This window comes from Hoplias malabaricus, chromosome 10 (assembly GCF_029633855.1).
Source record: "Hoplias malabaricus isolate fHopMal1 chromosome 10, fHopMal1.hap1, whole genome shotgun sequence".
Lineage (NCBI taxonomy): Eukaryota > Metazoa > Chordata > Actinopteri > Characiformes > Erythrinidae > Hoplias > Hoplias malabaricus.
In genome coordinates, this window is record NC_089809.1 from 28,375,526 (window position 1) to 28,402,973 (window position 27,448).

Consider the following 27,448-nt stretch of genomic DNA (forward strand, 5'->3'; position numbering starts at 1 on the left):
TAATGGACTGATTTCAAAGAACAATGTTTGTAAATGAAGCTTGCATGTGTTAATAACCTCCAGATAATTTGAAGCTTCTATAATAGAACTGGTCAAAGTGTAATCCTACCAGAATGGTACCCCAATGCCACCCCATATATACAGTACAGTAAACACAGTGGGGACCACTATTCTATAGCAATTATAGCAGTTAAACCATGTGTTCAACCTGCAAATAACCATTTAGGAACCTTCAGATTATATTATTGTGCCTCAAAAGTTACATCATAACTGTCTTATGAACACACACAAAACACACACACACAAATACACACACGTTAGTATGCGTCCCCTGTACATGACATACAACAGAGCCTTTTGCTTGCATGGAAAGCCTAGATTTGCTCCTGATTAAAGTGAATAAGGCAGTTTGGGGGGCGGCAAAGCAGAGCAAAAACAAAAACATACACATGTTTTCATTTAATTACTCAGTGTCTGCTAATTTGAGGCCCTCCCCGGCCACACAGCAATGGAGGGGTGCTGATGTCAGCTAAAATAACTACATTATTGTAATTATTAGGAAAGAACAGAGCCACAACTGAACAGAGCAGGAAATAGAGAACAGAATTGGCTGACCAATTAATACTGATATTGATATTAGATCAGATATTGAGCTTATGTAATTACCATAAGCCTGTACATGGCAAGCTTCTTTAACTCTCTCTCTCTCTCTCTCTCTCTCTCTCTCTCCCCACCCCCATAATCAAATTAGGCTTATCCAGGCATAGGGAGGATGCTGGTTGTGCATGGACACACAGTGGACTACACCCTCCAACTGCCACATTGTTTTTCTAGTAAGCTGTGGCTGCGGCTGGCTGGGAAGAAGATGTTGTGGGTGGTTTCTGAGTACACAGCCCTGCTAAAATGAATATTTGACAGACTTTAGGTCATACCAGTAAAATGACTTTTCTGTAGGCCTGTGCAGTAATACGTTTTCCATCAGGCTTTTCCATGACATAGATCTTACTTTATGGTCAGTAATGAATTGCATATATTTAAAAGACAGCATGCTTGTGTATATTATATTCTTGTTTAAAATTATAATTATTTGTTTCTTTTGAGAGGAATGGATGCCCAGATTCATATCCACTCTAACAGTGCTCATTTGTGCCCAACTGGACTTAAATGACCACTGTAGACATTTCTGTATATGTTGCTGTATATTTTGCTCTGCAGTATTGCAATAGCATGCATCAGCAACATTACCTCCATTACAGACCTGACTTTAAAGCAGTCCTGTGTCTATAATCATTATCTCCTGGTAGTTATATAATGCCTGTGCAACACAAACCTTATTCAGGAGCCACCGGACTAAGTCTGGGTATACGCTATAATTAGACGGTCTTAAAGCCAGCTGCTACAAGAGAAACAACTCCACTCCTGCCTGAAATATTATTTACCTCTTGTAACAGGGTTTTTATTTATGGTAAGAGTTTAGTATAGGCCAGTGAGACTAGGCTTTCTTTTGAAAGAAATCTAACTAGCACCATTCTTCTAGCTGCATGATTTTGTAAGCTGAAAACCGCTAGTGATAGATAAATGGGGAAAGAAACAAAACAAACTGTAAATTACATGAACGACTCTATTGTGTTTTGTATTAAGATATGGCGCCATCTAGTGAGCGGGCCTGTTTTATTTGTCCAAGCAAATAATATCAAAGTAAAATATGACTGTAATCAAATTATAACTTTTTTAATGAAATCCAATATTGCTTTTCCCATTGTCAGTGAAATATATTTATATATTTCTAATAAATATGTCTTGGCACAGCACAGATTCACCTGCTGAGAATGAGGCCAGGGCAGTGGCATTGTATCATTGACAGAAGATTGATACCCAGCTTACTTCTAAAGTCACAGTATAGAAGTTAAATAAACAAATAAATAACAAACACAAAATACAATTACACAAATATGAAATATGGGGCGGAACGGTAGAACAACAGGTAGTATGTCTGGATCCATCTGTTTTGCCCCAGCCATGGTTTCCCTCCTGTCTCCCTTAGCAACGACCCACACTTTTTAGCTCTTTAGCAGTCATATGACTGAGCTCACAGGTTTATACACTTATACCTTGTTAAATAAGCACTGTCCTGTTAGTCCGTGTTTGGGAGGAAGGGAGGGAGGGAGGGAGGTAGCCAGGTGTGTCTGAATTAAATGTCTGTAGAAAATACTGCCTGCTAAGGTTTTCGTTTGGCTGATTTTTGAAGGCAGCGTAGAAATATAATTCGCTACCTTAGAAATCCCATAATCCCATTAATCCTGTATTTTTAAAAACTCTAAATTATCTCTAAATAAATAATAATAAAAATCATCATACTACTACTACTACTACTGCTACTACTACTATTACTACTGCTACTACTAACTACTACTATTATTAAATACTACTACTACTACTACTGCTGCTAACTACTACTACTACTGCTACTACTAACTACTACTACTACTACTGCTGCTACTACAACAACTACTACTACTATTACTACTACTACTGCTAATACTACTACTTCTGCTAACTACTACTACTACTAACTACTACTACTACTACTGCTGCTACTACAACAACTACTACTACTATTACTACTACTACTGCTAATACTACTACTTCTGCTAACTACTACTACTACTAACTACTACTGCTACTACTACTGCTGCTGCTACAACAACTACTACTACTATTACTACTACTACTGCTACTACTACTACTACTGCTACTACTGCTGCTACTACAACAACTACTACTATTACTACTACTACTACTGCTACTACTACTGCTACTACAACTACTACTACTACTGCTACTACTACTACTGATATTGCTACTACTACTGCTACTACTACAACTGCTACTGCTACTAATGCTACTACAACAACTACTACTACTACTACTGCTACTACTACTGCTACTACAACTACTACTACTGCTACTACTTCTACTGCTACTAAAACTACTACTACTACTACTGCTACTACAACTACTACTACTGCTACTACAACTACTACTACTGCTACTACTACTACTACTACTACGGATATTGCTACTACTACTACTACTACTACTACAACTGCTACTGCTGCTACCACAACTACTACTACTATTATTACTACTACTACTGCTACTACTGCTACTACTACTGCTACTACAACTACAACTACTACTACTGATATTGCTACTACTACTACTACTACTACTACTACTACTGCTGCTGCTACAACTACTACTACTATTACTACTACTACTACTACTGCTACTACTACTAATAGTAATAATAATAGTTATTATTATTATTATTAAGCATAGTTACTTTGGGAAGAGCAGTTAAAGATATTTTATTAATATTAAAATTTGTATCATTTTCCTTTTTAGCATTTCGTTGCAGTTATAAACAGTAATGTTACAGGGTCCAACAGGTCGAATAGGAAGAAAGTATCTGTCTTGTGTCCTCATGTCTGTTTTAGCTTCTTTAAAAACCAGTCCATTATTAACTCTTTTGAACTGGTCTTGCAGCCGTCCCTGCCATAATATCCTTACCGGAAAACCTGAGCTAGATTCTTCTCGCAACAGCGTAGGAGCAAAGGGCTGGTTTATGGTTCTAAAGCCCCAGAAGATTTGCCATAAGCCCCCAAAACATTTTCAGATACTAAAGTTAAAACAGTTAATAAATAAACATTGAACATTCTGTAACTGAACTTGTAAAATCAATGTTTGAAAAAAAAATCTTCTAATTAATATAATGAAATATATAAAGGAAATCATAGAAGTTCTTTGGCAGTTATTGTTGCCGAAGTTCTGACAAACACTACATGTGGTGAATAGTATACATGAATATAATAAAGTGTTTGAAGAAGAGTGAATCACAGACATCAGCAACAGAAAGTAGATAACCCTAACTCTAACATGAACAGAGTCAGAACCATCAACATGATTTAAAATGTAAATAATAATTTTTATTCACCGTCCCATGATTCGTAAATTGCATAGTTGTTTAAATAAGCAGTATGGGAGAGCAGTGAAAGAGGGGCTATTCTCCCTATTACAGGTCAGAGGACCATCTTAATAATATTTAAGTTGTCATTACTACAATGTACTATAATGTTGGAAAATCAAAAAAAAAAAAAAAGTTTAGTGTCACATACATATCATGCCTTGAAGAACTAGCATCGAAATGCTTTGATGATGCATTCACTTCCATGGAAAAAAGAAATCAAATACAATCTGTAGAGATTTGTGTAATAGATTAAAAATAAAAATGTATACGGGTAGTTCTCAACATAACTTTTAAAATGAGATACATCCAGAGATAATACAACGACATAACTAAGGAAAATATGCAATGGCAAATATAACAGAGATCTCTAGATATCTTATTCTACAGACCGTTGAAAGTCGACTGGAAGGTGTGAGTAAACATGTTTACAACACATGGAGCTCAGCTGAATGTCTTGTCTGGGCTGTCTCTTTAAAATACTCACGAAGGACGTCAGAGGCCGGAACCAGTGGCTTATGGGGCGTCGGTTTCTTTTTCCCGCTGATTTGTGTAAACGCAAAGACCCGCCCCTAATGTGATGATGAACGACCCTGACTCTCGATTCTAGTAGCCGGAATCGACACTCGAGGAGCGATACATAAATTCTAGTATGGAATAAACCACTTTAAACATTGTTTACCCCCCTTGTTTCCAGATGGTCCTGATCATAGGGATGTGAATTATGTGTCAGACTGAGGCTCTGAAACTGTGACTGAGTCTTCCCCAAGTGTTGCAACTCAGAATGATAAAGGCTTTGTAGTAGAACCGACTCTTCATTATGTCTATGGAGTGTGTATGCGAAGTGAACGGAGTGTGTGTATATCTGTGGTGTGGGTGTGTAGAGTGTGTGTAGATCTACGGTGTGAGTGTGTATTTTGAGTACTCGGGTCACAGCACGTGTTGTGACTGTGCCGCTGTCTGTCAGATCACAGTGGGTATGATGAGCCACTGAAAAGGAGGAGAAAACAGCGTCTTCATCTTCACAGGGTTGAATCAGTTATCCTACAGCTGTCGGTGTTTCGGGTAAGAGATAAACAAAGACCATGCTTGTTTAGTTCTGTACATCAGATCTTAAAAGCCTGCATTATTGTGTAATTATAATTTAACGATAATCTACAGCGCACGATTGCCCGGTGATTAACTCAAACTGCCGCAACTTATAGATGCTCTGTCCAGTCGAGCCCAGGATACAACGATATAACCTTGGCGCTTCCACTGGCATGTGATATCCGACACACCGCGTACCGTATCAGGTTTCTAAACTCCTAAGCTTAGGTTCTAGCCTAGGGTGGTGTGGAACGGTTTATTTCTGTGCAGTGTCCTGAAATCCTCGTTGTAGTTAACTGATATTAGCCGTAGCTAGCAATAATTTATTTTCCCGCTCGTGGTAAACCGCTCCACCTAACCGCCACACCTCCGCCCGTCCCTCAACCTTCTTCAAGACCAGATATTTTTTATATGACAATCATCCTGTTAACAAAATTTAATCATATTTTGAATAATATCACAGAGCAGCGAGGTAACCTACACAATTAACCAATCACCAGCTATCAGTAAAACTAGTTTTTAACGACTAATGTAAATTTAGTTTTACTTTTGTTATGTCCGGCGCCAAAAATTTAAAAGAATGGGCGGATCTCACAGCACACACACATTATAAAGGCGAGAACACAGACCCCTGTTTAATTAAAAAAAACAGACCATTTTTGACATCGCATCAAAGTACACTCATTAGTAGACTCTGATTACAGCGAATCACACCCGCGTTTTTAGCTTTATTTGCTTAAATACGAAAAAATATTTATTTTTCTTGTCGCCGTTAACAACAGGTGACTTTCAGTAGATTCTCAATAGCTTTATTTTCATTGTGTTAATAAACATCAGACTGGTCGTGTTAGGGAGTGATTGGGAAGAATGCACATACAGTTTTCATACCGACATATTTTATAATTAGGACATTTTGAAATTCAATATAAAATTTAAGCCAACACTGGTGCAGATATTTATTTTTTTAGTAAAATAAAATGTCTGTAATTTATTGAGAAATATTTAAAATGTAATACATTTTCAGCTAATTTAACACAAAACATTAAAACTGTGCCTTGTAGAGACTGGTCAGGCTAATCATGCACATCCTTACTTATCAAAACTTACTGAAAACGGCACCAAATTAGAATAAGATTACAATTATAAAGGTTTATAAACAGCTTACAATCTTTTATTAATAGTTATTACGTAAGTTGTAAATGAAATAAATGTCATTAATAATCAGTTATAACATGTAGATAGAAAGTGCAACAGTGACATGCTGTTTGCCAAATTGTGAATCCACGTTCATCTACAGTGTTTAATCTCAGATCTCTGGATACTTACCTTCATTTGTCTTCTCCATCATTCAACATTAAACCTGTCTGCTTCAGCACGTATTTTGTAATATGTTTGACAGCCAAATTTATTCAGTTACCCTCCGGTAGAAAGTCTTTTTAGACATTGATGACAATGTGGTGTACCTTAACATACGAAATGATTAAATTCACATTCTCTGGTCTTAGCTTATTCTTTACCTTGACATTTTGAGTAAGTTCTGACCCTTTCACTATTAGACGACAAAGAGGTAACTGTTTCCCTTTTTATCTCTGTGTTACTAATTATTATTAATGACTTTTAAGGTGTTTACAGTCTAATTAATAACCACGTATTAGACATATTTTTAAACCATTTATAAACTTTTAAGTTTAGTCTTATTTTAAAGTGGTACCTTGAATATTTATTGGTGCCCGAAAATCGAGTATCAAAATCTAACATAACTGTGGTTGTATAACATTATTGTGTATTGGTGCTGGTATGGGTGACCTTACTTAACCAACACCAAACAAACAAAGAAGCTTATAACAGCATAAACTATGGAATTCACGCCCAAGCTGTTTTTTTTAAACGGTATTATTCCTTAGGGCATCCCAAGGGCTTATTTCAGTAACTTATTAAAATAACACAGATAAAGTTCATGGGTGTGTTCTGTAGCTCCACAAGGTTTCACTGGCAATATGAAAATGAGTCTGGGTTTCATGCTGTGAAACAATATGAAATAACAAATTTTCTTTGTTGTCTAGGTTATAAATCTAAAATGAAGTACATCTTGGTCACCGGTGGTGTCATATCTGGAATTGGTAAAGGCATCATTGCCAGTAGTGTGGGGACAATACTTAAATCCTGTGGACTTCATGTCACTGCAATCAAGATTGATCCATACATTAATATTGATGCTGGTACCTTCTCACCTTATGAACATGGTGAGTCTGCTCCCAAATACCATATGTGACCAGACATATTACAATGAATATCACTTCTGCTGACAAATGTCTTGTTCTACAGGTGAAGTTTTTGTGCTGGACGATGGTGGTGAAGTTGACTTGGATCTGGGAAACTATGAACGCTTCCTAGATATCCGCTTAACCAAAGACAATAACCTGACTACTGGGAAGATCTATCAGTCTGTTATAACAAAAGAGAGAAGAGGAGATTATCTTGGCAAAACTGTGCAAGGTGAGTTTTTACTGGTGAGTACAATGTTGTTCTAGGACCATGAAACTATAAAACTTGAAAGAATAGTGAATTTATTGTGAATCTTGTCATTGGCAATTTGAACTTGAAATTTAATACACTTTCTGACCTCTTAAACACCTTTGCTTTACAGACAGTATTTTTCTGAACCTGTATAATTTTACTGTGTTGCTTCTGTCAAGTGTATTTAATAAGGGTTTAACATTTCAAATATGAAGTGTTTTCTTTGTCAGGTGTAATTGTGCTTGACTAATTTCTTTACAGTGGTGCCACATATAACTGATGCCATTCAGGAATGGGTCATGCGTCAGGCTAAAATCTCAGTGGACGATGATGGTGTTGAGCCACAAGTCTGTGTGATTGAGGTATGATGACTCTTTTAGATGTGTTTAAAATAAATTAGCTGTGGGGTGATGTTGAGGTGATTTCTATAATTTTGTTTGTTTCTCACAGCTTGGGGGTACTGTTGGAGACATTGAGAGTATGCCTTTCATTGAAGCCTTCAGGCAATTTCAGTTCAAGGTGAAACGAGAGAACTTCTGCAACATTCATGTTAGTCTTGTTCCTCAGGTATGTTGGAACACAAAGTCCTGAATATTTTATGTTTTATTTCTCCACATATGCGTCTCATTCATTGTTTACACTCCAAGCATGCTAATCGGTTATGTTTATTGTTACAATAAAATGGTCAGATTTAGATTTATGATATGTTGGGATTGGCTTATTCTTATTTTATTCATCAGCCCAGCACTACAGGAGAGCAGAAGACTAAACCCACGCAAAATAGTGTGCGGGAGCTCCGTGGGCTGGGCCTGTCTCCAGATCTGGTGAGTTTAAAGCCCTTCCGTTTATTTGTGTATCACTGGAGTAATGGGCACCAACATGTAATACCACCAGCTTTTCCAACAACCCAAAACACACTTTCAAATATTCAAAAGAAAAAAATTTTCAAAAGAACAGTTATGTTGTTTTATTTTGCATGATGTTTTGAAGTGAATGCAAAGCCTCTAGGGGCTTTCTAAAGCCAAAACAATGAATTAAAAATGCCAGCTGACATCAGGAAAAGTGATAACAGGATATCACACTTCCCTGCACATCTGCTGCCTTCAAAGTAATGTTTACAGTTTATACAATATAAGGATTCCATTTTCATTATCCAGTCTGTCTAGCAAAACTAATCAGTCAATAATTTTTCATCATGTTACAGTTATATATTTTTCTTTTTCTTTATCAAATATTAACTTAACATTTCTGATTGACCCTCAGTCTGACTGGATAGTTACATTAAAATATTTTGAAACATTTCATTTATGCACTGAAATTTAATTAGATAGCTAAATGGAAACTTGGCTACAGTTTTATTCAAAAGCCAATACACTTGCTTTTTTCTAGTTAATGTTTCTAGATTCTAGAATATTCTAGTCAAATCAACAAAATATGCCACTGTTCTAATATTTATGGTCTGTACTCTGTTTCTGACCTAGCCTCAATATTCTAGCAGTTCAGTGTTCTTTACAAGAGCATCAGGATTTTCTCTTCTTATGTAGATTGTTTGTCGATGCTTCACACCTCTGGACACTGCGGTGAAAGAGAAGATCTCTATGTTTTGTCATGTGGAGCCAGAGCAGGTATCAGCACATAGATTAACCCTAAAGTCTAATGGAAATGTGAGATGGAGATTGCTGCCTTGTGCTGGCTCTGTTTTTATTGACCTGTATTTATTGTTGTTTAAAGCATGCTTGTGGCTGGGCAAGAAGTTTATTTGTTGTCTTTAAAATTTTTATTTCTTAGAAATGGTGTTTTGATGGTGTACCTTTCTTCTTTTAGGTGATCTGCGTACACGATGTGTCCTCAATCTACAGAGTTCCTTTGCTTTTGGAGGACCAGGGAGTGGTAGAATATTTTTGCAGAAGACTAGATTTACCCATTGAGATGAAGCCACGCAGAATGCTCACCAAGTGGAAAGAAATGTCAGATAGGTGGAGATCTCTTTCATCACCTTATGCTCAAAATTATTTACCAGTAATTAAAGAATGTGTGATTTATATGGGTTTTTTTTCCCTCTTTTTTCCACAGGTCTGACCGGCTTTTGGAACACACCTCAATAGCACTGGTGGGAAAGTACACCAAGTTTTCAGACTCCTATGCCTCAGTCATTAAAGCGCTAGAGCATTCTGCTCTTGCAATCAATTACAAGCTAGAAGTCAAAGTAAGGAATGTTATTTATTAATGAATTTCCCTGTTTGTGATGCTCATGATGAATTCATTATTTTTGTGTATTTCTTTTTGTCATGAATGTCTTTGACCTGTCAGCCTACCCTCTGTCCAAAGGAGTATGCTGGCATGTTTGCTAATTTGGACAGTGAATTACTGGTTTCATTATTCAGAAATTGCCCTCTGTTTCAGTACATAGACTCTGCAGACTTGGAGCAAAACACACAACAGGAAGAGCCAGTGAAGTACCATGAAGCCTGGCAAAAACTCTGCAGTGCTGAGTAAGTGGCCTAGCCTGCTGTTCCAAAATGCACAGCTAGACTCCTAGATCCAACAGTTGGATGTGTGGGTTCTGCTGTTATGATTTAATAGTCTTTAGTACACTAACAGTTTTAAATTGTAGATTAAAATTGGTCCAGTAACAAAATACAACAAACTTAAGCTCATCTTACTGTTTTTTATTTTTGTTTTATTATTATTATTTTTTTTTTCAGTGGTGTTTTGGTACCTGGAGGCTTTGGTGTACGGGGAACAGAAGGGAAAATTCAGGCAATTAACTGGGCACGGAAGCAAAAAAAGCCATTTTTAGGTAAAAAAAACCTAAACTTTTAGTAATTAGAAAATAAATCATGGTTAGTATTTTCCATTATTTCTGTGTTATTCCATGTAAATCTTTTCTCAGATAGCCTTTGGTTTGTGTGTAATTGTCAACATACACAATAAACAAAAATCTTTTGGTTTGCAGGTGTTTGTCTAGGCATGCAGCTTGCTGTTTGTGAATTTGCACGTAATGTGCTTGACTGGCAAGGTAATGAGACTAAGAAGATTCTATAGTTGCTGTGTTATACTAAAGTCAGTTTTAATACTCAGTCATATATTGTCATTGGACAGATGCCAACTCTACAGAATTTGATCCTGAAACAAAGCACCCTGTAGTAAGTATTAGTATGTACACATACACTAAACAATGACATGATGAAAATGTAACACTAGTAGGACCTAGACAATACTGCTGCTGAAGCACTTGGTTTATGTATTAATGACACTGGCATCAGGAATCCTATTATTTGTTAATGCAGGTGATTGACATGCCTGAACATAATCCTGGACAAATGGGAGGCACTATGAGATTAGGGAAAAGGCGAACCATCTTCAAAAGCAACTCCAGCATTCTCAGTAAATCTTTTTGAGGATACGAGTAGAGACATGATGAAAATATTTATTTATAAACAGAGTATCATTGCTGGGATGAAAATATTTTCTGTTTTTATGTTATAGGAAAATTGTATGGAGATGCAGAATATGTTGAAGAAAGGCACAGACATCGCTTTGAGGTTTTAAAAAAAGTCTAACATACTACTATATTATGTGAAATTATGTTTATAATGTGTGTGTGTGTGTATATATCTGAACTTCATGAATTGCTTTTGTGTGCTATTTTCTCCAGGTGAATCCAGACTTAAAATGTCACTTTGAGGAGAAAGGACTCCATTTTGTAGGCCAGGACATGGCAGGTCAGCGAATGGAAGTCATTGAACTTGAAGGTTTGTAAAAGTACAATACCACAAAGAAATATACTACCTAACATTTAGGTAAACTTAAAATTGTTTTGCTTTGTCAGATCATGCTTACTTTGTTGGAGTGCAGTACCATCCAGAGTTCACCTCTCGCCCAATTAAGCCTTCACCTCCCTATTTTGGACTGCTTCTAGCAGCTGCAGGCAAACTTCAGAGCTACCTGCTCAAAGGATGCAGGCTTTCTCCACGGTAATGGTGTCTGATTAATTTGACCTGTCTTATTTCATTTGTTTCACTCTTTTGTGAAAAAGGCAAAACTTCCTCATAAAGAAGTCAAGACCTGCCTTTAATATAATTTGACCTTTGGCAACATTGATATATTGATAACAGTGTTGTCAAAATTGATGAATCCTGATAGCAGTCTTTCAGTAAGGAAAGATATTTAAATGTGGAACATAGAATGCTGTTGTTGAAATTACTTTGAGACATGTTGTGTCTGTTTCTCTTCAGAGACACATACAGTGACCACAGTGGCAGTAGCTCTCCAGATTCCGAACTCTGTGAACTCAAATTCACATCAGTGTCATAGAAGGCATGATGCCCCACAATATAGACATGGACAAAGGAAAATGGAGGAAAAAAGCACAGAAATCTTTAACTGCTGTTGCTGAAGACAAACTATCATGCGAGGTGATCTTATTATAACTATTTAAGCTGAATCAGACTGTTGTGTTTCAGTGTTTCAGACTGTTTACAGAGAGCTATGCATTGAAGCTGGATGTGAATGGCTGCCTTTCAGAAGATTTTTAAATCATCCCTACATCATAAGAAACAGATTTTAGCTTGCAGCGATTGAAATCAAATGTTGTTTTTATAACTATTCATATTTTGTGGAAATAAATATGAACTATATATGTATGCATGTATAACTATGTGCATAATTATCATTTGAACATTGGTGAGTAAAATTCCATAAATATGTAGTTAACCAATAGATCTTTTAAAAAAATCTTAATATATTTTGGTGAGTTGGATTAGTTTAAAATGTTTTTCTTGGTCTGAAAAATTGGAATTGTTGGATGAAATCCCCAGTGAATTATGTTGGACTTATGGTTAATTTGACAATTTATTCGTTATGCCACACATGAATATTTTTCAATGCATATCTGCAGTACTTGAAAGCTTTCAACATCTGAAAGTGTCTGAAAAATCAGTTCCAATCGCTGTTACAAAGTGTATAGCCTTGGTGACTGAAAGCTTTTACTACACTGAACCTTGCATTTTTCAGCTTGTAGGTGTGTATCATATATGTATGTCAAATAAATCTTAAAAAGAAGCAGATTAAGAGTCAGGGTTGAACACTATGATTATGTTGAAGGTATAGAATGTGCCCCAAAATCTCAATGTAACTTTGCTTCTATTTTTGCTTTGTGTTGTAAAATAAAGCTGCAAATTATGTAATTTACTGACTTTTGAATGGATATAACCAAAAATTCCAAAATTATTCCACAGCATACGATATGTATATATATTGATTGTTTTTCATTTTTGGAATTGACTCATTTTTGTCCTCTATAATTTCTTTTTTGCCATTCATTTTTTTATCGCAAAATCAGCAACCAACTTATTACAATTACCTTTTAATTTTGAATATATGTATATACCCACCGCTCATCCACCCTTCTCCTATCATGACCCCAACACTGTCCTCTATACTTCTAATTACATTATGCATATAAACAAAAACTGATTTTTCAGTTTTCATCTCAGAAATCGTTCACATATTTTGTGCCAAAAACACTAAGAAGACAAATCCCATATTAAAGGAGTACTATGTAAAATGTGTTTTTTGTCTCCAGAGTTCACCCTTCCTCTGTAATTCATGTTTACAGTACTGTAGTGAAATCAAGCCTCACATACACCCCTCTCACCTCTCAAAATCACATGTGCACCTCTCTCTCTCACATACACACCTGAGCTGAGGAATGTTCACAGTGGTCACAAACGGCTCTAGAGGCTTCTGAAAAACACACTCACACTACCTCATGCTGAGCCTGGGGAATGTGTGAAATCAAATAAAATGGTGTTGACTACATGCTTATAATATACACTGAATCATTTTATTACAGTCATGTAACTTTGGTGGTACTCAATAGCCATAATAACCACATAGTAACTGACAGAAAATCACATTACCAGAATCTCTGTCCAAAGTTGAAAAGTACGCTAATCCAGCTAAAGTTAGCAGGCACTACCCCTGGCCCTCATTCATAAGTAACTCTCAAAAACCTGACTACATTACAACCACACATCTACTACAGAACAGCACTTATTACCTGAATGTTTAACTCTATAATGTATTGTTAACTTGGCTACATTTAGCAGTGGGAAACTCAATACTCGATAACTCTCAAAAACCTCCTTACCACTCCAACTTGTGTCTTCATGTCGGTTTTCAACTCTAACTCCAGAATATCCGCTCTCGCTATTTTTCTCCTCCTTGCTCTGGCCTCAGCCATAATGTCCATACCGGGAATACTGAGCTAGATTCTTTTTGTACTAAGGTAAACACATTTGAGTGCCGTAAAGCATTATGCAATTCTTGCTAATTATGTGTTCCTTGATTCTGAAGTTAATGGACAAGTTTTTTTAGGGGAGAATTCCCTGGAGCAGTGAGAGACACTATTCTCAGGAGGAACCTCACAATCGTTTTGTAGCTGTCATCTTGAGGTGTAAAAAAAGTGACAACATTATCTTTAACTCTCTACTCACAATTACCAAATCACTAATGGAAGTTCATTCATTCATTATCTGTAACCGCTTATCCAATTCAGGGTCACGGTGGGTCCAGAGCCTACCTGGAATCATTGGGCACAAGGCGGGAATACACCCTGGAGGGGGCGCCAGTCCTTCACAAGGCAACACACACACACATCGCCAATCCACCTACCAACGTGTGTTTTTCGAGCACCCGGAGGAAACCCACACGGACACAGGGAGAACACACCAACTCCTCACAGACAGTCACTCTGAGTGGGAATCGAACCCACAGTCTGTGGTGACTAGAGCTGTGTGACTGCGACACTACCTGCTGCGCCACCGTGCCGCCCCTAATCGAAGTTTTAAACTTTAATAGATTTTTTCACATTTCTGTAGATGCACGAACATTCATTCATTGATTAATTGTTTGCAACTGCTTATCCAGCCCATGGTCACGGCTGGTACGGAGAGCACCCGGAACAGATGGACAAACAAAAAGAAATAATGTTAGCATTGTCTCTTAGTTTATATATATATATATATATATATGCCTGAAAAGATGTATCAAGTTTTAAATTTTCTTACTTGCAAGTAGTTTCCGATAATAAAGTCACTTTATAAATTCTTTACCTTAATTCATTAGGTGCAATAAATATGCATATAGCCCCACCCCAAATCCACACTGGCTGTCCAAATTCCGCCAATGAAGGCCTTTTTGTTTTTGTGGAACATTGCCATTTTAAAGCAGAAGTGATCAGCCATAGCGTTGACTACTTATTTTGTGCACTATACTTTTTCCACCATGTCATGGTAAAACACATACTTTTGACTGATTCTGTGTTTCATGATTATTTTGATACATATTTTTGTTAAAAAAAATATTGCACATATTTTATATGTTTATATATTTGTAATATATGTGTGTGTTTTAACTGTGTTTCTACAGATGTTGTTGTCAGCGCCTCATTTCTTTGAACGATTCTTTTCTTTTACAAGGGGGCTTTTATTTTGTAGGAATTCTTATTCCCAGTGTTCGGCTCAGAAATACTGCTAACGGCCGTCTGTAAACATCTGAAGAATAGCGGTCTTATCTGGACTTTAGCTGCTCATACACACGATGATGATACAGGATAAATAACAGAGTAAGGTATAGTATGTATTCCTATTGTGTATTTTAACGTGTTCTTTGTAAAATGTGTCAGTTCCCCCTTTTATCGTTAGCCGTTAGCCATTACCGTGACGCCGAAAGTAGCTGGACCGCTCGGTGTAATGGTTGGAATAAACCAAATAATACACCCCAGACCACAGAGAGACTCATATTAATGTAAAAGATGTAGACTACATTCAGAATATTAATATATGACAGTGACTGATGGAGGGCAGCTGACGTGGTTCCCCTCATTCACCGTTAGCTTTAGCAGATCTCCGGTCTCAGAGCGCGTCCTCTTAATGTTAGCATCATTGAAGATTAACGTTGCTGCGCGAAAATAACTGATAGTTGAATGATGATAACTGAAGATCTTAATGTTTCTTACAAGAACACTAAATAACAGCTGACGCTGAATACACATTTTCGGCTTCAGATGTCTATTCCACCTTAATATAGCAAACACGGAACGTTGGAATAGCCTCCAAATAAAGATGACGTTAGACCCAGTTCCTCAGACAGCTTCCCAAGAGTTGAGATTCTATTTTATTCACGTTAAATTCAACTAGTTAGTGTGCGTTGTACTAGCACCAGTTTGTCGCCCTGACATTGTTAATATAGATGTATATTAGCTCTTAACTAAGCAGTACTAAACCCAAGGCAAACTTAAACCACTGTTTAACTCTTTCGTTTCTATTCGCGCTTATATACCGCGCAACTGTCCAGGGTTTAACCATCACACTGTGATGCTCCACACACTTCTTAGAGTGCTATTCTCTTTTGTTAGATTAGTATTTCAGCCTGTGTTGAGGGTTAAGCCCTGTTCACTTTGCAGAAGTATTGTTTTCTGGTTTGTTTTCTTGGCAGCCTCACATATATTCAAACCCACACAATGGACAAATGTACACAAATGTATTAAGATTTTGTTTTGAGACACCTTTTACAATAATTTAAGATTTGAAAGATGGAAGCATTAAAGTTTAGAGTAGTGTTTTTTTATTTTTAAAAGGAATATTGGGCCATTTAAACACTGATGGATTTAATAATATACCTCTGTGTTAGAAGCTAGTGTGTAGTTTTCTGTTGAATAGTTTTTTCTTTGTTTGCTTCTCAAAAATTCTCACAATACTCAATGGATAAATGAATGTATTGTCTCTAAATTGTTTTGTTAAATTGTTGCAGTGCTGTATATAAGAGGTGTCCTTTATAATTTTTTTATTTCAGTTAAACCCACGTGGAGGCTCATGACTGCTGTCTGTTGTTTGGCATGAATCAGTATCAACAGCAGACCAACAGATCCAACTTGTACAGTGCTGTTAAAGCTGAGGCCACCTCAACTCCACCCCTCACCACCAGCATGGCAAACAGCACTGTAGTCCCAGGAAAGGTTCTGGGCACACCTGGGCCTGCTGGACGAATCAGCCCAGAGGGAACACAGGTAAGGTTGTCTCCAATTAAGTGACATATTTCCATGAAATTTGAGCAATTTCAGTTGATCTTTAATTGTATGAAAGCGCATCAGTACTGTTTCAAATGAGGATGTTTTTTGTGTACCTCCGTATTACAGGTTACATTTAATAAAAATGTGTTCATGTAGTTAGGGATTGCATTGAGTTATTCATAAGGAACAAAAAAATGACTGTTTGTACAGGTGCTCAGTAAGAAAAAACTGCAAGACCTAGTCCGGGAAATTGACCCCAATGAGCAGCTCGATGAGGATGTGGAAGAGGTAATTAATCACTTTTGGATTTCAGCCTTTTTCTTTCATTCTCTGTAGAAATGAAAATCATTACAAAAATGTGTATTCCATGGAAGTGTAATTTCAAAATAATTAGAAGGTAACACATCTAGTTATTTTCTTCTACTGAGGAGACACAAAGCAAGTTTCTTAAACTGAATGAACTATAAAGAGACTCTCTACAACCATGTGAAATAAAGATAGAATAAGAGTTGAGAATAACCATGAAGTAATGATTTATATATATCTTGTATTTTCTTATGAAAATATAAAAACATAGATAAAGTACCCGGAAACCTACAGAAACGTAAAGAATCTGGTGATGTGTTTAGAAAACCTTGGTGACTATTATGCACACAGTCCATTGTGGTTTAACATTTGTTTGTGCTTTCAGATGTTGTTGCAGGTTGCTGATGACTTCATTGAGAGTGTGGTGACTGCAGCCTGCCAGCTCGCCCGGCACAGAAAGTCCAACACACTGGAGGTTAAGGACGTCCAGTTGCACCTTGGTGAGTGTCTTGATAAAATTTTGCTTATTTGAACGATGGCATTAGCTTGTGCATCTCTTAAATGGGAATTGTTTTTTGTTTTTTAATTGATTTTGTTTAATTATTGTGTGAGATTGTGTATAATGTGCTCTCAATAAAAATAATACCAATACATTATGTTGGATATTTATGTCTTGTCTGTAACATGTTGTTGAATATTTAAAGATTTAATTTTAGTGCTTCATCGTGTTGTGTGATTTCACAGAACGCCAGTGGAACATGTGGATCCCTGGCTTTGGTTCAGATGAAATCCGACCTTACAAGAAGGCGTGTACAACAGAAGCACACAAGCAGGTAGACCTTCAGGTTTATAATAATACAAATGTACAGAACTTGGACATGCTGAAGAACTGCATTTTTTCTTAATTGCTGTGTTTTGTCTTTCAGCGAATGGCACTGATCCGCAAGACGACCAAAAAGTAGCAAGATTGAGAAGACCAAGACATTTTTTCACTTGTTTTTACTTTTTGGGTTTTGCCTCTGAAGAAAATATGTAATTTTGAACATTTTGCAATTGAGAGACAGCAAGTCTCATAAAAATGATAGGAGCACTGTTGTCATACTTGGTGCTTCACATTTTTTACTTTTACAGACTTACCCAAACTGTTGCTTTGTTGCTGGTATTTGGCTGTTATTAGTGTGCTTTGCTGTTTCTGTGATTATAATTGGCCAAACTATAATAGGCCTAAATACTACAGTTGATAAATCGTAAATGTTGCATGAAATACATGAAGATTGGAATAGATCCATCACTGTGGGCATTTATTTTTTACAGCAGCCACTTTGAAAATATGTATAAATAATGTATAGCTGCATATTTATCATTACAGCTTTTTATTTCTCTCATTTCTTCAGAATCCACCTGTTTGTCCATTTTTGGGAGAATTTTTAAATGGACTAATTTGTAATGTGTGGGTGTAAATATTTTCTAGTTGTGGTAAATAGTAATGGGCACTGGACATGGCTTTATGCCTGCCCTTGTTTTCATATATAGATACATTGTGCCACTTTTCCAGAAGTGGCCATTTTGAAAAGAAACATGATTAGGTTAGTTATATGAGTGGCACAAAACAAAAAGGATTGTGTAGTTACCATTTTGTTATTTCCTTAAAAGTATATTTTATATGCAAAATTTGAGTCTTTGAATTTAGTCTTTCACACATTTTCACTCTCAGTGTCAGATTAAACACGTCCAATTTAAGGCACTCTTGTTTGAGTTAAGAACTAATACAGTTATCAGCGAATTCTGCATGCAACATAATTTCACAGGAATCTGTTTAAGCAAAATAAATAATCATTTAAACAGCGTTACAAAATCACTCTTTTGCTCTATATCTGTAGTGTTGAGTAAGTTTTATCATTCAGTGTGCTTAGTGCACACACAATTTGGCACACACCTCTTTCCTTAACCCGTCTTTACTTAGATATGGATAATTGGCTTTTATTATTATTAGTGAATATCAGATTAAATATTTTGCAAGTAACTGTTATGGTGCCCTTTACTCTATGGGCTATACTTATGTTTAAATTGCAGCAATGCTAATATACCATTAAAACTAGGTAACAGAGTGAGTATCCACAGTATACATGGTGTTGATACCATAATTGTTTTTTCTCCTTCCAATTGTATGTGATGTGTTACTGTATTGAGGTTCTGAGGAAGGTATTTTATGGTTCATTGAGGACTTACACATACACAGTACTTTTGTACTTAAGTAACATTGGTCAGTTTCAGTCCTACCCATATTACAAAATGCTGTACACACCCGAGATGTTTAGTGAAGGTGGCTATATACAGAGGGGCACCGGTTGCTGCTGTATGTTTATTTCTAATTTAGAGATCTTCAATTTTTTGGCAGTTTTAATTTAGCCAAAATTACTAGAACACTGACACAAGCCTTACTTTAGTCAAATCTGTCAAATATAACCAGTGTGTGGTGTGCAACTGAAACTTTATTGATCACATGCTTTACTGATCTCATTTTGGCTAAATGTTGTTCTTAAGATATTGTGTTATTTTATTCATGAATAAAAAGATTGGAATATCTAAACATTAACTGTGCATTAAAAACTACACGCGAATGCTCCATTTAAAATATTTTCATACTAAAACATTGGGGATGTACAAAAGTTGAGCAGTTTAAAACCTAAGCATGCTATTGATATACGTTACCAGTAAAAAGTTTGGACTCACCATAATATTTTAATGAAAAGTGAAATTGTACATTAAAAAACACGGTCTTAGTATATCATTCATGTCCAATAAAAAATGTATCTATATGCATGTATCTATAAAATGTAAAGATATATATATATATATATATATATGTATATATATATATATAAGTAGTAACTATAGAGGACCTTGACTTTCAATATAGGTCAGTGTAAAATGATTTAATTCCAAGTAATTGTGGAGCATTTCTACAGGTCTATTCATCATATTTTTACACAATGTAAAAGACAGTTGTGTTCATATATAGAAAACTAAATCTCAAAAATGGAGATACATGTTTTATTGGACAGCAACTATGTTTTTCTTCAGTCCTGTTGAAAAACCATTTCCTTTGGATCTCCATGATGCAGCCTGGGAGAAAACGAAGTGTGTGAAGTAAGCTAAAAGAGTGTGGAGACTAATTTCGACAAGAATATAATATATTTAAGACTCTGTCTTGATTTTTTGGTAATTTGTTATTTCATAGTATTAAGATCACCATTGTAACAGTAAAAAAGAAAGAAACCCCTTCTGTGAGTTGATACATGTAATCCTTTGGCACCAAGTTTAATGTGGTGTACAGTAATGAATTACATATATTAATGTGGTATTGACCACTGAGGAACAGGGTGAAATGGGGAAAATAAAGTATACAAAGCAACAAGTGGATAATTGTAAATATAAAGCTCCTAATGCTCCTTTATGGTCAGTGGAACTTACAGAATGGACAGTGAATATAGAAACAAGGATGTGGACATAATGTTATGGTTAATCAATGTCAAATTACTGTAGATATTATAGCCATTTTGTTGACTAACTGACCAGCTGGCTAAGTGACACAGTCAAACAGGTGTCACATATTAGAAGGGTTTATTTTTATTGACCACAGTCCAGTGGTCTTCAGCTCTGATGTCGCACTGCTCTTTCTATGCCACCACTCCTACCAAAACTTGATAAAAGCCATCAGTCAATCAGCTGATCGGGTGAGTTGAGAATAACTGAAAGTGCAGAGTAGTGGCAGTGGTAATGGAACTCTGGAACAGCAGATTTTTTTTTGCTTTTTTTAACAAACAAGACTTAGGACAGCTGACAAAGAAGCCAGAAGACGCAGAAGAATCAGTTGGACAAGCATCATGGTTTGTGTGATGTCATGGAAAACTCTACCAGAATAGTAGCAATCAAATACAGCATAGAGACACTAATGTGGCACCAGAGAGTTGGTCAGCTAGTTAAAAGGCTATTTACCAGAAATTTACTTCCAAAGTAAATTGTTTGGCACCTCGATCCAAAAGCTGACAAAACATTCATAATCAATCTGATTATTATTTGTGCTTTTGGACAAACTCCTATTAAAATCCCATTAAAAAAATAACAGAAAATAGAAATCAGAAAGTGGTAGAGATGTTTCTAGTCACATTCTGACAACACTGAGCTCTGCTCCTGCTCTGCTTCCGGGTAGGCTCTGGACCCACTGCGACCCTGAACTGGATAAGTGGTTACAGACAATGAATGAATGATAATGAGTTGAATCAGGTGAAACACAGCACACAGGTGTGCAAAGTGTGTTACTGAAATGGGTGCAAAGTGTGGGATCAGGACTGAAATGGGAAAACTGAAATGAAAGACAGTAATCTGGTTCTGTTTGAAATTTGTTTGACCACTTGAGTCAAGGGAAGACTGATGTTCAGTCTTATATTTTCTTCAGTGCGAACACCAGTAATAATCCAACAGTGGTTTCACATTCACCGTTCTCTCCGAGCTGGCCTATTTAGGTGTGTCTGTTTAGCAGTGTCTATAGATGTGGTTCAGTTAGCAGTCACAGCGTTTATTCTCTTTAGATGTGTTTGTGTGGTCCTCCAGCTTGGTACTGATCTTCTGGCTGTGCGGCACTGAGCACTTCACTCCGTCCCAGCCCTCCCTGAGCTGCACCTCCCCTGACAGCATGCCCTGGTACACACGGCGGGTCAACAGCTCGAACGGCACCTGGATGTTGTGGCCTGATTTCGCAGAAGCCTCCACGTACAGAGCTCCAAACTGAGTTGCCAGTGTCTCTGCCTCCTCACGGCTGACGGCTCGCTCCCCTTCAGCTGCACGGTCACTCTTGTGGCCCACCAGCACGAACAGCACACTGTGAGGTCGCACATGCTCACACACCTCTGTGTGCCATTCACGCAAATGCTCAAACGAGGCTCGGTTCCCTATATCAAACACCAGCAGAGCACCCACTGAGTTCCGGTAGTAGGAGCGGGTCACTGATCTGAGAGAAAAACACACACAGTGGGGTTAATGTACAAGAGCATGTTAAGGCTGTATTAACCTCAATAACCCTTTAGTGTAAGTTGGCATTACAGACCAGGGGCCCACCAAACATGGCAATGAGGGCAGAGAAATCCATTTAAATGCCTAATTTGGACTCACACAGACTCTTACATAATTTGTTGTGTAAGCTGCCTACTATTAAAAATAGTGAGTTGCAGTCATAGTTTTGAAATCTAGCCCAAGGACTCGTATTAGAGCAGCAGTGAAAGGCTCGTTTGACTTCCAATCACAGATAAACAGCCCACAGCATCAGTGATTCACTTCCATGTCTGACAATGTCAAATGTAGGGGAAGAAACTTTTATGACACGTTTGGTCATCTGACCGTCACACTATTTCATTTGTGGTCTCAATGACATTTAGCATATTTCAGGCACTTTGTGGCTGGCTTCTAAGAAAGTCTGGTCAGATGGTGTGTGAAATCTAAAGACCACATTCGTTATCTCTGTATATACCTTTAACCTTTTATATTTCACCTTATCTTATAGATCTAGCTTTGAGTTTTTGAATAATTCAGTGTTTGGTTCATTTTATATGACTGCAATTTTCATGCACTGATGGCCACAATTTTGGAGGAGACTGTATTGGTGTGGTAGTTGTCACAAACCCTGGTTCCTATCACAAATATTGTATTTAAAAAAGAAAAAAAACTTTTCCTCAATAAAGCATTTTGGACGATGGTTGTAATCTGAAATATGCAGAACATTTAGTAAAATATGTGGAATTCATCTTTAAAATGCTTTCTTTCACATGACAGTACCTCTGGCTCTGAGCCATTAGCAGGACAGCACATGTTTGTTTTGTGTTTGGTTTTTTTCTTAATGGCTGTACAGTAAATGCACAGTTTGTCTTTAACTGGTTGCACCTTTGACTTTGACTTTTGAGTAAATATGGGTCAAGCACATGAAACTTTTTTTTTTTCAGGATTAGGCTTAGGTTTTTGCTCATGTGAAGAGATGCACTGATAAGTCTAGGTTTCTCAGCTAGTTTGAGTTCCAGTTGCCAGTGTATCTGTTCTGATTACTGGATATGGGTTCACAAACTTCACATGGACAGTGTAGGTTTTGTAACCATTTTCTTTCAAATGTCAAATGTTAATCTATTAATATTATTTGTGAATAAGTGTTAAACCTTTGATGTCTTGTATGCACAAATACGACGAGCCTTTCCTATCATGATACAGATCAGTGTGGGTGATAACCCTGACACCTATTCCACATCTGATCAGCTGATCTTTATGGTGTGAATGTGGAAGATTATCCACAGCAGAAGAAAAGTTGAAAAGTTGAAATCCACAGCTCCACAACTTTTCTTCTGCTGTGGATAAACTTTGAGAGAGAATAGCATTTACCTAGGAAAGGAATTTAGAGAGAATCCTTGTTAGTGTCTTACTCCCCTGCATGTGTTCTGAAACTCATATCAGCCCATGTGTTCTTCCCACAAAAACTAGCCTCCATTTATTTAACAGTATCCAGAAAATGGATTTAGATAATGACATCACCTTTGGAAAGCTGCAAAATTGCCTAAATATCTGTCTTATGCTACAGAAAAAAAACAGGCTTGAACATTGGGTCATTTGAATAGCTGCTATCATGGAGTTATGCAAATGAGTTCAGTAGTAGTTACTGCGTGACCAGAATGCAGGTACATATACAGCCTTCCTGCACTCATGAGGTATGACTGACCTTTATTACCTTTTCTTGCGCCACACCCATCTGAAACACAGCTCTGCTGCCTCCTTATTCAAAATAATTAGATTCACATCACAAATATGAACCTGACAACTGCAGGAACTTTTGGAAAGAGAAATAAACAAAAGGAAATTCTAAAACAAACAAAAAAGTCTTTATAATCCTTTCTATATTAAGAAGCTATATAAGTACAGCTTTGTTTAAATACATTCTTAATAAAATTGTTTTACTTATTATGTTCATTGTGTTATAAGTCCAACATAAAACATAAATGTTCATTGTTGGCACAAGTTACACTTAATATTGACTTTTTTTTCTAGTCTCCTAAACACAATAAATAAACAGTAATTATGAAAATGTGCAGAAGTGTCATGTGACCGGTGCATACACAACTATAACATGGCAATAAAATGACAAGGATTTTGAATTACCAGAGAGAGATCAGCTGACAAGGCTTTAATAAAGTAATCCTGATGGCTAGGTTAGGGCTAAGTCAGTAATCTAGATGTAATCAGTAATCTGTACCAGAATACGTTGTTAAAATAACCAATCCTAAACCCAGGTATTACGCATGCCATCAGTGGTCAGTGCTGTACCTGAATCTTTCTTGGCCAGCAGTGTCCCAGAATTGCAGCTTGACCCTCACTCCAGGCTCCACCTCCAGGAAGTGGACATAGAAGTCCACTCCAACCGTCTGGTTGATGCACTCTAGAAACAGGTCTTCAGTGTAACGTTTCAGCATGGACGACTTGCCCACTGTGGAGTCACCCAGCATGATGATACGGAACTGGTACTGCCAAAGAGTCAGGTCCATTTCTGCTGTAGGCCTTGAACAGCAGGCCTAGGGCCTCAGAACCAGCTTCTCTCCACTCTCAGTTCTAGTTCAGAAGAACAGGGTTGTTCTACAGGGTTCCACAGCAAAGGTTTCTCCTAAACATCCTTAGTCATAACAGAAAAAAGGACCAAATCCATAGTTGTGGTGTTAGATGTCCCTCGGTGCATGTACAACTCACTCACACACACTCAGCTGCTCTGTGGAAGGGGTGGAACCTCTCTCTGATCTGCTGTTTCATCTATGCCTGCTCATACTTGTTGAAGGGAGTGGTTTGAGACAGCAGGTTTTTTTTTTGTTGTTGTTTTTTTTTTTTTTTAAGAGCGCCAGAGGGAAACACCAGCCAATTTCATATCAGGACAAGTCCAGCATTTCCTGTTAAAACCAGCTCACTGCCTGTAGCATGTATTGCAGACTGTAAAAGCAGAAAAACTAAGCCTACATAAAAAAAAGGTTTTAATAAGGTCCCCTTAAGGCAATGGTTATAAATAGACCCTTGGCAACCTAAAGAAGCATCTAAATTCTTCAGAGGTTCTTCTCTGCGATGGGCAATTAATTCATTCTGTATTTGTCATGTATTTTATATTGACTACAGGAGTCTGCTTACAATGTTGGTGTGCAGTTATTAGGGTTTTTTTTATTGTACATTTAAGATTTCCTGATTGACTTGTGTCTAATTCAAACAAAATCCTGAACTGAAACACACGTGATAACAGATTTAAATAGCTAGAAACAAACATGGACATTTGTTGTTTGTTGTGACATCACACAAATATTTGAACCGAATTCTGAACCGAATTTACAGAATATGGACTTCCGTTTCAAAAATATGAGCAGTTATTTTTCTAGGCTATGCGCTGCTTAAAATCACCAAACACACACAGGTCAATAAAATAATCATGAAGTGCTCCACCATTGTTTCAAATGTATCGTTACCACTTTGGTGGTAGAAATAGTAGGTGTAGTTCTTACAAAAGAGTGACGAAACTTCTTAATCTGTCTGCTGACTGACCGTGGGTGGCCATTGCTTAATATCGGTAAAGTTAGGTTAGAGGATGACGCAGGGTCATACCTTCAATAAATGAGATTTCTAGTAGTTAATACACTTGCACAATTCTCTTACCTCCCACAACTATTTATGCTGAATTAAGTCAGTCTAAACAGGAGGTGAGTTCACTCCCTCAGGACGCAGACAGAGCTACTAGGAGGGGCACGCGGTAAAATTAACTCTTTAGCTACAGCTGTGCATTGTTTTCTTTTGTTTACAGAGTTTCTGCTGTACAAGATGCTGGAGTTCTGTAGACCCACAGTTGCCCTTTGTTCATTCTTATCCTCATAATTACGTCATACACACTTGGCTACAAGCACATTGCGCTAATTTCAAAATACTGTCTTATATTAAGCCAGTAGCAGTGGAGGTAAAAATATCCAAAAGGTTCTGTACACCTGTTCATCCAAAATCTTTTCCAATAATATTGTATTAATAAGTATTGTGACCACTTTTGCTGCTGTAACAGCTTCTACTCCTCTGGGAAGTCATTAGATTAGGTGTTGAACATTTCTGAGGGTTAAATAGGAGGATTTAGTCTTATAAACACAGTCAGTTACTGCTGATAGTTCAGTAAATGTTTAGTGCAAGTAAATCAGCAAAAACATTTATGGTTGATCCACAGGGAGAAGGAGACTGGTTTATGAGTCACTGAGTGAGTGCCGAGCACTGGCAGTATTATTACTGAAAACAGATTTACAATGGCTTTTAATCCTCTTTTTAAATGTCCCTCTTTTATTTAACCACCATGGATTCCCATGCACTGGAAAAATGTAACCTGTTCCCTTCCTTCAATCATTGACCTAAAATATATCTAAAAAATGTTATTAAAAATGTATTCATGTGGCATTATAAACAACCCAAGTATAAAAAAAAAAAAAACAGAATTTGCAAAAGGCAAAATCCTCTAATTCAGAGCCTAAACTTCAAACATAAAATCTTGCAAAGCCCTGCAAGTTCACTTACTTTCAATGACTATGAATCACTGAACTACAGTGAGCAAAATAAACAGATTATTTAAAGTTCAGCATCAAATTTTGAAGGAAACATTCAGAAACTTTCCAGTGAGGAAGTATGTAGGACAAATAAGGGCAGGTTTTTGCTTGGTTACCATCGCCTTGGAGGCTGTTCCTCTTAACTAGATCAACAAACAGTAAGCAGGGGCTTGAATGTCTACAATGACTTTAAAGGAGTTCCAGGCTTTTACACTCCCATTGCCCACAGTAACCACAGGACAACACACAGAGAAATTCTTAAATCTGACCAAAAGAAAGCCATTCCTTATGAAAGTTCACCTTAAACCATCATTAGAGTCTAAATGTATCAGATATTTTACTGTGGAGTGCATGTGGTGTATAGTTAGGTGACCTAACATACCTAATAGATTTAAAAACCATATTATAGTTACCAAAACTGGATCATCTCAAATTCTCAAATCTGAGAAATCAACACCAAAACAATGAAACAAACAAAGAACTTGAGTGAAGATGTCAGGTGAAAAAAAAGCAGTGTAGTCCACAAATACAAGCAGCAGTGTTGCTTTTACAGCTGCCACCAGGAGGAGTTAAATATCTTCTTTTCACCAGCTCTAGAAATACTCTTTGTGAAGGCTGTATCCCATCAAAGCTGTATCTAAGCTTACAAGTTTAAGAGTCTGAATGCCATAAAATCCCTTTAGCAATGTTTCAACATCTAATGTAAAGTCTTCCCAGAAGAGCACAAACTGTTGCAAAAGAGGAGGGTAAATGTATACCTGATTTTGAAAATAATGTTCGATGTGTAGCCATCTT

The 27,448-nt window shown here is 36.9% G+C and overlaps 3 protein-coding genes across 9 annotated transcripts; 2 read left to right on the forward strand and 1 right to left on the reverse strand.

The window, feature by feature from the left end:
- Positions 1–4,891: 4,891 nt before the first annotated feature.
- ctps1b (CTP synthase 1b) lies at positions 4,892–12,825 on the forward strand. Of its 2 annotated transcripts, XM_066682914.1 has the most exons (18): positions 4,892–5,092; positions 7,180–7,359; positions 7,442–7,612; positions 7,895–7,995; positions 8,084–8,200; positions 8,374–8,457; positions 9,178–9,258; positions 9,458–9,609; positions 9,707–9,839; positions 10,037–10,125; positions 10,339–10,433; positions 10,590–10,652; positions 10,736–10,779; positions 10,924–11,020; positions 11,123–11,178; positions 11,292–11,388; positions 11,466–11,610; positions 11,872–12,825. In XM_066682914.1, exons 2-18 carry the CDS (start codon positions 7,194–7,196, stop codon positions 11,948–11,950), a joined length of 1,770 nt encoding a protein of 589 aa, XP_066539011.1. In that variant the 5' UTR covers positions 4,892–5,092; positions 7,180–7,193; the 3' UTR covers positions 11,951–12,825. The 2 variants fall into 2 exon arrangements, with proteins under 2 accessions (XP_066539011.1, XP_066539012.1); XM_066682915.1 differs by lacking the exons at positions 4,892–5,092; positions 7,180–7,359 and having other exon boundaries at positions 7,493–7,626.
- A 2,271-nt stretch (positions 12,826–15,096) lies between these two features.
- taf12 (TAF12 RNA polymerase II, TATA box binding protein (TBP)-associated factor) lies at positions 15,097–19,587 on the forward strand. Of its 2 annotated transcripts, none has more exons than XM_066683037.1 (6): positions 15,097–15,268; positions 16,493–16,706; positions 16,920–16,997; positions 17,401–17,515; positions 17,760–17,848; positions 17,942–19,587. In XM_066683037.1, the coding sequence occupies exons 2-6, from the start codon at positions 16,536–16,538 to the stop codon at positions 17,975–17,977; spliced, it is 489 nt and encodes a 162-aa protein (XP_066539134.1). In that variant the 5' UTR covers positions 15,097–15,268; positions 16,493–16,535; the 3' UTR covers positions 17,978–19,587. The 2 variants fall into 2 exon arrangements, with proteins under 2 accessions (XP_066539134.1, XP_066539135.1); XM_066683038.1 differs by having other exon boundaries at positions 15,098–15,263.
- Positions 19,588–19,906: 319 nt separating this feature from the next.
- On the reverse strand, positions 19,907–27,190 carry LOC136708526 (ras-related protein Rab-39B-like). Of its 5 annotated transcripts, none has more exons than XM_066683146.1 (3): positions 27,067–27,190; positions 24,375–24,656; positions 19,907–22,026 (listed from the first exon to the last, which is right to left on the reverse strand). In XM_066683146.1, the coding sequence occupies exons 2-3, from the start codon at positions 24,590–24,592 to the stop codon at positions 21,579–21,581; spliced, it is 666 nt and encodes a 221-aa protein (XP_066539243.1). In that variant the 5' UTR covers positions 24,593–24,656; positions 27,067–27,190; the 3' UTR covers positions 19,907–21,578. The 5 variants fall into 5 exon arrangements, with proteins under 5 accessions (XP_066539243.1, XP_066539239.1, XP_066539242.1 ...); XM_066683142.1 differs by having other exon boundaries at positions 24,375–24,717; positions 27,067–27,128; XM_066683145.1 differs by lacking the exon at positions 27,067–27,190 and adding an exon at positions 25,734–25,882.
- Positions 27,191–27,448: the final 258 nt, after the last annotated feature.

What these genes read in the sequence shown, in the direction of transcription:
- ctps1b (XM_066682914.1), top strand. Translation starts at nt 7,194, where the DNA reads ATGAAGTACATCTTGGTCACCGGTGGTGTCATATCTGGAATTGGTAAA. An exon ending in ATGTTAGTCTTGTTCCTCAG is followed by an intron (nt 8,201 to 8,373) that starts GTATGTTGGAAC and finishes TTTATTCATCAG; the next exon opens with CCCAGCACTACAGGAGAGCA. An exon ending in GGCACAGACATCGCTTTGAG is followed by an intron (nt 11,179 to 11,291) that starts GTTTTAAAAAAA and finishes TATTTTCTCCAG; the next exon opens with GTGAATCCAGACTTAAAATG.
- taf12 (XM_066683037.1), top strand. Translation starts at nt 16,536, where the DNA reads ATGAATCAGTATCAACAGCAGACCAACAGATCCAACTTGTACAGTGCT. An exon ending in GGACGTCCAGTTGCACCTTG is followed by an intron (nt 17,516 to 17,759) that starts GTGAGTGTCTTG and finishes GTGATTTCACAG; the next exon opens with AACGCCAGTGGAACATGTGG. An exon ending in CAACAGAAGCACACAAGCAG is followed by an intron (nt 17,849 to 17,941) that starts GTAGACCTTCAG and finishes TTTGTCTTTCAG; the next exon opens with CGAATGGCACTGATCCGCAA.
- LOC136708526 (XM_066683146.1), bottom strand. Translation starts at nt 24,592, where the DNA reads ATGGACCTGACTCTTTGGCAGTACCAGTTCCGTATCATCATGCTGGGT. An exon ending in GCTGGCCAAGAAAGATTCAG is followed by an intron (nt 22,027 to 24,374) that starts GTACAGCACTGA and finishes TTTTTCTCTCAG; the next exon opens with ATCAGTGACCCGCTCCTACT.